This window comes from Lithobates pipiens, unplaced genomic scaffold (assembly GCF_037356315.1).
Source record: "Lithobates pipiens isolate NorthernLeopardFrog02 unplaced genomic scaffold, aLitPip1_a1.2 Scaffold_16, whole genome shotgun sequence".
Taxonomy (NCBI): Eukaryota; Metazoa; Chordata; class Amphibia; order Anura; family Ranidae; genus Lithobates; species Lithobates pipiens.
The window spans coordinates 65,044,247-65,054,621 of record NW_027507748.1 but is presented as its reverse complement, the minus strand read 5'-3'; the positions used below and the strand labels follow the sequence as shown (position 1 = coordinate 65,054,621).

Genomic DNA, 10,375 nt, shown 5'->3' with positions numbered 1-10,375 from the left:
ATTCACATGATCATTGGTAAGCGCAAGATTCAGCTACGCCAGTTACAGTCATTGTTGGGTAAATTTTGCTTGCCGCATAATGCCGATTGGCAGTGTTTTTTGCAGGGTTTTTTGCTGTCGGCATCAATGGCTGGAGTTAAAGAGCCATCTCATTTTGTGCGTTTGACCATGGAAATGATCTGGGGGCCAGGTCCATGATTGAGCTTATACGAGATGTGAAATTTGACTTCCTGTATCTTTCTGCGTCATTCCCTGGGACGCTGATAGTGTGGTCCGATATGGTGGGTAGGACGACTTGGCGTTGGGCTTGGTCAGTTAAAAAGGTTGACAAGGCCCATGTAAAAGTTAACAAAGAGGTGGGTAAATTTGTAACTCGCTAGGGAGTTGGAAGTGGATACCTGGCGGTATCTTTGGAATAGTGGGGTGCACCTTAATGCTGTAGGCATTGATCTGTGGACCCTTGGGTTGCAGGAAGGAATACAGAGGGCGTTGAGGATAAGGAGGGGTGCGCAAGTGTAAGGCTTTATCCCTTACGTATATAAAATTCAATATGTGTTTTTACACTCTAGTGAGTGATGGCTCATTACCATAAATAAAGTGCTAAATAAAGCGTACATCCCATGTGCAAAATTTAATTTAAAAAAATGCATACTAAACACTATATAATCGCATAGAATTCAATGTGCACAGAAAATTGAAAACTAAGGCCGCGTACACACGGGCGGATTGTCTGCCCAACTAAGTTCGTCAGACAATCCGACAGACAGTCCGTTCAAAATTTGCATGAACGGACTTGACCACACACGATGAGCAGACAGTCCGCTGAAAGCGTGCGCGATGACGTGTACAGCACGTACGACGGGACTAGAAAGACGACGTCCAATACACTGCAATGCAACCTTCGGCCGTGTAAATCCTTTCTGAGCATGCGCCATACTTAGTCCGTCCAACTTGCCTACACACGAGCGGACTGTCCGCTGAAACCAAGTTTGGACGGACAAAACCAAGTTTGAACGGACTGTCTTACGGAAATTCCGTAAGACTTTGTTCGTCAGATTGTCCGCTGAAAAAGTCCGCTGAAGCCCACACACGAGCGGATTGTCCGCTGAAACACGGTTCAGCGGACTAAGTTGGACAGACAATCCGCCCGTGTGTACGCGGCCTTAGCATTGAAAAATAAGACTGAAAATGTTCCCTGCACTACTTTGGTCCGACTTTGATCCGACTTCAGTCCATTGAATATCACTGAAGTCGGATAAAAGTCGGATCGCCGCCTTGACTGCTGCGACTTGTGTGCTGATGAATTTTAAGGGGAACACCATGCCAAATGTTTAAAAAAAAACGTAATGGGTTCCCCCTCCAAGAACATACCAGGCCCTTCGGTCTGGTATGGATTTTAAGGGGAACCCCCACGCGGAAAAAATGGTACATTGAACCTCTACCCATTCACTTGAAAAAAAGTGTCAAAAATAAAACACAGTACACAGGTTTTTAAAGTAATTTATTGAGGCAGCTCCGTCATCTCTTCCAAACTCTTCTCCCCTCTTTGGGTCTTCTCCACTCTCCTCTGATGTCTACTAGCCCTCTATGGTTCTTCTCTCTCTGTCCGCTGTCTTTTCCACTGCCAGGGCTTCTCCGCTATCTTCTTGAGTCAACATTGGAAGAAGAACAGAGGGAGAACACAGCGGAGAAGACCCAGCAAAAGAGCGAGAAGGTGGTGGAGAAGACCTGGACAGTGGAGAAGACAGCAGACAGAGGGAGAAGAACCGGAGAGGGCTAGAAGACATCAGCAGAGAGTGGAGAAGACCCAGAGAGGGGAGAAAAACTGTCAGAAGACGTCAGCGGAGGAGGCAGAAGAGTCAGAGATGGGAGAAGAAATCGGAAGAGATGACGGAGCTGCCTTAATAAAAAGGACCACACAGCTATTTATGTGCAGAGACGCTGCATTCAGACACCTTTACTTTCTTTTGTATCACAGCCTTTCAGGAGACACTTTGCACTAGTTACCCCCTGTTACTGAGTTTCTTTCATAAGAAATCTCTTGGTACCATTTAAACTAGCTGAAGATATAGGACAACTCCACTATAAGGACTCCCACATATCTTCTTCTGCCACGCCAAAGACTCAGTGACAAACATTGATAGTAAGGAGGAACTCTAACTTTAAAGTATAAAGTTGATGTTGCATATTGATGCATATTGTAATACGGGCCTGTGATCTCAGGATTCTAAGGAAATAGAGTGACCAGCTACAAGTCATCTTCATTCCCCTTCATGCCAGAGTTCATAGGGCCTATTCAGACCCTTTGAGTTGGTTAAAGCTGTGCTCTAGATACGTTGTTTGTGCCTTTGTGTTATGTTCCATAATATCAGAGTTTGCCATATTTACCTACCTAGTTAAAGTTATTACTGTTGTCTTTTAGTAAAATACTTTTGGTTCACTACAGTTTGGTGTCCTTCTGCCATTGTGTCTACAGTAATATTTGATCACTAGGTGTGCCAGAGGGGCCAAGACAGAACCAAATATACTCAAGCGGCTCCTACAGGGGTGGCCAGGGCTGTCTTTAAGGCAGGGCAAAAGGGGCAGTTGCACTGGGCCCTGTCATTGTTGTGGGGCCCAAAGCAGCTGCCTCATACTTGCCAACTATCCCAGTGTAAATTCCCTTGCCCCTTGAAGTTTTAGTCTTGTACTGTGTCCTGATATCTCAGTGTGAAGTGATAGTACTAATGCCGCCCAGCTCTGCCTTATTGTTGTGTACAGATGACTCACCTGCAGACCCTGTGTTTACATGTAAATAACCGGCATTCATATGTAAATATTGGCCGCATTACTAAGTAAATATCTGCGGCTGGCAGCATTGATATGTAAATAAAGGTGGCATTCATATGTGTATCATGTTCCCCTACAGTGGGGGGATGATGTGCTGTAACCTCTAGAAACCAATCAGTGAGCAGTATTACTTAACAGTAATCTCTAGCAACCAATTAATAAGCCAAAATCATTTGATGTAACCTCTAGCAACTAATTAGTCAGCCATATTGTGTGCTGTAACCACTGGCAACCAATTGCAATTGCTGCCTGATCTGATATAGTAAGTTGATTTTACGTCTAGCTGCTATTTATTGTATGTCTCAGAGCAGGTGGAGAGCAAAATAGCATGGGTGGGGGCCCCAAGAATTTTTGTTGCCCAGGGTCCAATCAATATTAAAGATGGCCCTGGGGGTGGCGCTACACACACTACACATCCCATGTCCATAGTCCATCTCAGGAGAGAGCAAGACAGGGTGGCTATGTTCCTACATACAGTGGGACCATAGAAAATGAAGGTAGCCACCCTCTAACAGGAAGTCAGATCACAGCAGCAAAAGAAAAAATGTATTTGATTTGCAGAAGAAAGAGAGCAATAGAAGAGACTTTCCTGGGTTAAAAATACATTCTTGAATACAATTTTTTTTTTAAATCTGAGTTTGGTGTCACTTTAACTTTTTAACATTAACATGGTCTGGGTCAAATTAGGACAGTAATGTTCTATGAGAACTGACATTACCAGGCCAAGCTAAATCTATACTGTAAAGGGATGTGAAGCACTTTGATAATGTTATCAGCCGCTAGGTCATGGCAACCATTCTTCCAGAGACGTGTAGCTTTTATTTAGAGATTACCGGCATAGGCTGAAATGTTCACAGATAATAATTGATAGTAATTCAGAAAATTACTACAAGGAAAAGCATTACCTATTAGTAACTGTTACATGGTACAGCGGAAATGTTTATTACCTTAATATCACCATTTGTTTTTGTTTTTATGCATTATAACATTGCTCTCCAAACTGTGGCCTGTGGGCTGAATGTTGCCCTTTGCTTGCCTTTATCTATCCCTTGGGGCACCATTCCTTCCACGGACACCAACATTGGAGAACCATTCCTCTTACTGATACCAACAATGGGGCATTTTTTCTTCCACTGACACTAATGAAGGGGCTCTAATGATGAGGCACTATTCCTCCATCTACTGACTACAGGCACATGTCATTTTTTTACTCCTGCTCTCACTGGGTCATTTTCTACTCCCATTGGCCACTCCAGCCCCTTTAAAGTAAACTGGCCCTTTGTTTAGAAAGTATGGAGACCCTCACATTGTAACATACATATTTAACGGTAATGTTTATTGGTGTTGTATATTGTTATTCTTTATTATGGGTGGGTCTTAAAACCAATTTTTTTTTATTTTTCGTGTTTTTCTTCTCTAATCGGGTAATATGATATAAGGCACATCAATACTTTATACCTTCACATGCAGCCAGCAGGTGGTGCTCTTGGCTCCTTTTCAGAGCTCGTTGTAGCTTCTCTGAAATCCTGTTTACAGAACTCAATAGCTCACAGTGGTAGCTCACATAAAGATGCCTCTAGAGGCATTATATTTGTAGTTTTTTATTCTTTGTTTAGTACATATATATATCTCAATAATTTGGGGATTTTTGAGGTTAGCGCAGTTCTTCTCTTTTTTCTTTTGTTTATTTGTGTATTTTTCGTATACATCAGACTTGCAGCTTCCGACCAGTGTTGTTTTTATTCCGTAGCGCAGTTTCCCCCCCCCCCTTTTTATGTATATATATATATATATATATATATATATATATATATATTTATTTATAATATATACTTTAAAGGAGAAGTATTGCCAAAGCTTTTTTGGCTATACTTCTCCTGTGGAATCACATGAATGCTGTTCATCCCACACTCCTGTGATCTGTTTTCAGCTGGCATAGGGCTGAAGCACGCCATCAGCTGATGTCACAGGGCAGGTCAAGGCTCCGGAAAGGTCCTGACCATGTGGTCGGGACCCACACAGAAGCCTGGATTGGCACCTGACTCAGCCTCTCAGTGATCCACCAAGAGCCTGAGCCAGTCCCCTCTCTCCCCCTCCAGAGCCCAGCGCTCCAGTAAGCACTCAAGGAGAGAGCCGTTGACTGACAATCACCAGCTCTCTGCTCAGAGCAGAAGGGAGAACTAAGCGGAGAACTAATGCTGCATCCACCTAGGCGAGTATAAATGTCTCTTTTAAGGCAGACAGAAAAAAAAAATTATGAATTCAGATTGGCTGTTTTTGCTTGATGCACTCTGGACTTTGATCATTGGCTAAAGGCCATCATCTAATGAAGTGTAAAAAAGAGACTTTCACAAAAAAGAATATATTTAAAGCATTTTATTACAATAAATTAAACAAATAATTAGGACAAATTCAATAAATACACTTGTGCATCATAAAATAAGAAACACATTAGTACATGTACCTCTTCGCGACAATAAAAAAAAAAATGTACAATAATACTATCAAACATTTCCATCATACAGAGCAGGCCATAATGTGATGCTGTGAACACGTATGTGTTAATTCTGCTCCCACGATCCATTGCCAGTCACTGGCATGGATTACCTCTCTTAGTCATTAAACATTAGAATAAACATTGCCCTTTTTTCAAAGTTTCTGAAACCGCGTTTAGAGCTGTATGCAATAAACATTTTCTGTGTGAACGTCTTAAGGATTCACACAGACACAACAAATAATGCCTGTATTTTTTCTAATATTAATTTCTCCTATAATCATTAGCTCCATCTAATGGCCATAATATAGTATTTTTCTAAAATACCTCAATCAAAAAAATTAGTGCATTATGTCCACTAGGTGGAGCTGAAGTTCATAAGAGATCATAAAATATAAGAGATAATATGCTAATCATTCATTGTGCCAATGTGAATGCTTAAGACCTCTGCATGGCATATTTTTTATACATGGACCCAGATAGTGTCAACCAGCATTGAGTCAAATTAGGACTTCTGCCAATGTGAATCACAAAAGTGGAGCAACCCAATTGTCAGTTTAGACACTTTGAAAACTGAGGGCTGGTGTAAGCTAGCTGTGGTATCTTCATAAGGAAACAATCTAGTGTTATGACTTCTGAAAAAATGCATTATTACCAACGGAGTCATACATTTTACAAAAACAAAATGCTGAAGTCAAAGGCAAAATTATTGTAGCTATATGTAGTAGTCTACAATATAAAACACTTCCATATTAATAGTGTCAAGTGCCAAAAAAATTGGTGTCTGCCTTTATCTGGGATGGGCTCTGATAGCACTGTCTGTTTTTTTCAGACTGTGATTGCTGACTGCTGTTCTATTAGTTTACTATCCCCTTAGAAGGAGCAGTACTGAGCAGTAATAGGGTAAGAGGAGACGGGTTCTCTTTTCGGGCGGATAAAAAAGCAAAGAAAATGTTAGGTGATTTTCATTGCACACACATGGATTCTATGTTCCATTTTTCCATTGCAGATCAGAAAACAAAAGATAAATGTTGATATCTTGCTATGGGGGACATCTTTAATTTTCCCCTCCTTGACTTCTTATAACAGGAACCCTTTCAAAAATGATTTTATCTTGACTCCAATTTCCCTCCTTAACGGTTTTCCTCCATACAAACAAGTGCAAAAGCTCATGACATGATTGGGTCCAATGGACAATGCAACTGTTTCCATATAGATCTAGTTTACAATAGTCAAGGCCTCGGTGGTCATTGCCTAAGAACATTTTTTTTTCCAGTCCCCATCATAATTGTTTTTTGTGATTTTGTATATAGGTTCTTGTTACCAGAGCAGCAGAAAGTTTTGTGACTTCTCCTTGGGACCCCTGTCAGCGAGCCCTACACCAAACCATCTTCCCTTCATTGATGATGCCAGAAACAAGGATCCCCAAAATTAAAAAAAAAAAAGGGCCAGTTTACTTATTATTATCTCCAATTTGCCACTTCTTAGGACAAATCCTGGCATAAAAAGTTTTTCCCCCCAGTACAACTATATAAGGTCTAGAACTGTAAGCATGACAAGATGTAATTAGCTTCATACCTAGCAGAGCGTTAATGAGCCATGTCTACTGCACAGTGTGCACATGTTGCAGAATGCAGAGCGTTTAGTTAAAGGGCTGTGTCATGCAGGTTAATTGGACAAGCAGGCTCACATACCAAAAAAAGGTCAGTAGGAAATTGTATCAGCTTTTCCTAAGCAGATACGGATTTGCATAGTGGTGAAGCCGGATCCTTGTTCATCGGTAATTAGCACATACCTGGCTTATGTCCCATCCACATAATTACAGTGCAGAGCTTAGCAGTGAGACAAAGTCACAGCGTGCTAAAGGCTGCACCTGACCTTTTCTGCTGATCTCAGGAAAACATGCACTATTTAACCCTTTAAAGCCCAGCTGAAGTCACGGACACAGATGGGGAATCAGACAGCCATTGTGCTAATAAACACCAATGTCCTAGTCTTACCTGCATTTCCTTGTTACAGTTGTGCAGGTTCTCTAATAGGCACCAGTGCCCTCAATATTTCACATGGAACTGGCCAGACACACCCCCTCTATTCCTCTGCAGTACAAGTCTGTGTTAGGTCCCATGTGCTGAGGGGTGTGGCTGTTACTCAGCTCTGCCAATACATAGCACTGCAGTGTTATGGCAGGTTGGGCATATCATAACATGCAAGGGTACATGACTATAAGGAGATAAATTTGGAGTGGGCCTTCAACTGGGCTTTAACATGTTGCACACCATCACAATGGTTGTTCAGTTTCTTACACAATAGCAGGCAAACAGTGGCCCTCTATGTGATTTAGGACTGCAAATTCTAGAGTGCATGCTGGTATTTGTAGTTTTACAGCAAGAGGTGAACCTGAGGGTGCCTAAAGGACATCGACAATTTTGCTTGCATAAAGGTAATCTGTCATGATAGCAATGTGAACATTGTCACAGTTGACATTCCTTATAAAAGCTTTCAGCAGGTGTATTTGTACTGCAGGAAGCATATAACTGTTTTTGACACTACATCCTAATTCTTTCATTGATATTACACCTATACATTGCTATTAGGCCATACACCCAAGGTGCACTATTGTTAGGCTTATCACATGTCATGACAATAAGTAGCTGAGCTGTGGGTGGAGATAAAAGGTCTACCGGTTCTAATCCCACAAGCAATGCAATTTCATGCAATTAATTGTGACTTCAAAACCAAAGATAGAGGGCACATCATCTTTCAGCACTTCTGCTACCCCATAAACATAAACACTCGACTGAGCATTTACATTTAACACTATTGAGGGAAGAAGCAGGAGAGTGGTACAGGCAGGCATGCTGAGCAATGGATGGAAAATATGGAATAAGAAAATAATTTCCAACCCATCCAATTGTTCCCCAAAGTGTAGACAGCTGGCACATGTCTGCATGACCCGAGATCAATTCGGCCTAAAACGACCGCATCTAGAGATGTCATTTTATGTCTATAGGCAACATTATACCAGACTCACTAACACTTTCTTGGTATCAAGGAGAAGGCCTTAGAAAAAAAAAACAGTTATCTTGCACTATATTTACCAAATATACCAGCAATGTACAGATATAGGGTCAGATATCCTTTCAACCTGCTTTAAAGAGATTGTGACCAACCTGGCTAAGCAGTTCTGACAGCATTGAGTGTCCATTTTCAAGTCCCAAAAACCATATGGCAGGCAGAAATTAAATACAATCTTTCCAAATCATGTATGATAATGAACTGTGTCAATGCATTATTCTTTTTCAACCCGGTCATTGCAATACAAAAAGGGATGTACATACATTTTGAATGTAATTTTATCCCATAATATCGCATTCTTGCAGTAATGCTGCCTGGAGCTCATAAAGTGGATCCCCATGGTAATACCTACTCTTACAATGTCTAAAAGTGCATTTTAAATTTAAGTTAGTTTAAATATTTACTTTAAAAGTAGTTTGATCATTACAGCATGTGCACAAAATGCATTATTAACGTTCAAAGTGGAAATATAAGAGCAAGGTCTCACCCAAGCCCCATTCAACCCCGAAGAAGCTCATTAGTGCAGGGTCTGATGGGAAAAAGCAAGATTTTAGTGGTTCAGGCTACTACATTGTCTTTTACAGCCTGTGATCATCATCTTGTTCATTTTCAATGAAGCTACAGAAAAGTCATCAGTCAGTCATCAGATGTACTGGCTTCTGGAATAGAGGGCTTGGTTAGGGGTTTTATCTCGTGTTTCGCATGGAACATAAACTGGTCGTGGCAGAGATGTTTGAGATGCGTAGATTGTGTTTTTGCACCTGTCGTCATCATCTTCTTCATCGCAAGGGCGGTACCAGCAGAGTATAGCTCCTGTAATCAGGAGGAAAAACATGGTGGGCCACCCCAGGAAAATTGCTTCCCCGATTTCAATTCTTTGCATTGTTTTGCAGCGGGGGTTGTTTATTTCTTGAATGATGTTGCTGGTGGTCCAGATGATTGGAATTAGAACAAGTATGCCAGCTAGAATGAAGCCAACACCAGAAGTTAGAAGAAGACAGTATCTGCCATCACGAGCTCTTCTCCACCATCGCACACATAAGAGGGCTACGATAGCTATAATGAGGGCTATGATAGAAAGCACAACAGCAAAGGACATCAGAACTCTTCCAGCTTTTAAGTCAGTGCTGATAATCACCAAAGACTCATACGGCTTGCACTCCATAGAATTTTGATTCTTGGTTGTACAGGTTAGCCACAGACCATCCCAACGGCTCAGCCATTGTCCATCTATACGCTTATCACAGTTGGCGGCGTTTCCTTCTACCATGTACGATACCCTCCACTGGGTCATCGCTGTAACAATGATGGTCAGAATCGTGCCAATAAGGCCTAGGATGAGTGCAATCAGCTGGATAATGAAAACTGCCATGGTTCTGCAGATGCTTGGTAGGTTTTTAAATGCAATGCTGATGTTTCAAAATAACTCCTGCAAACTCCTCTCCAGCCTCGGAAAGCCTTTGTGAAAATCAGAATTTTGCTTCTTTGAAGAAGTTCTGGAGATCTTCACTTGTAGGAGTTCAATATTTAAATGGTGCGGAGCAAGCTCTGCAGGCTGGTTTTATTATTGAAGTCACGTGAAACAGCAACTCTTCGTCATAACATGCTAACTACGGGCGTGACTACACTAGGAAATCCCATTTATAATTGATGCAAGTAAAGAGCTTGGAAGTTGCGTCGAAACTTGTTTAAAAAAAAAAAATGCATGTTTTCTCCATTTGTTTTACCTTACCTACAGACATCTCCCAGTAAACATTTAATGACATATAAGTTGTACCAGGACAGTATGTGTAAGGTGTGTTTCAGTGAGAGTAATGCATTTTAGGCTCGATTCACAAAACATTCATTCAAAGATAAAGTTACTTATCCTGGTTTGTTAGCGTTGTGAAATTAGATGAATGTAATAGTCATGGATAGTCTAAAAAAATAAATTCAGGGATGATGTGTGCAGGCTTATGGGCAGCTTACGATCACTTG

The 10,375-nt window shown here is 41.2% G+C and overlaps 1 protein-coding gene across 1 annotated transcript; it reads right to left on the bottom strand.

Moving 5' to 3' along the window:
- Positions 1-9,041: 9,041 nt before the first annotated feature.
- Positions 9,042-9,770, bottom strand: LOC143984103 (claudin-8-like). Its single transcript, XM_077484419.1, has one exon. The coding sequence runs from the start codon at positions 9,768-9,770 to the stop codon at positions 9,042-9,044; it is 729 nt and encodes a 242-aa protein (XP_077340545.1).
- Positions 9,771-10,375: the final 605 nt, after the last annotated feature.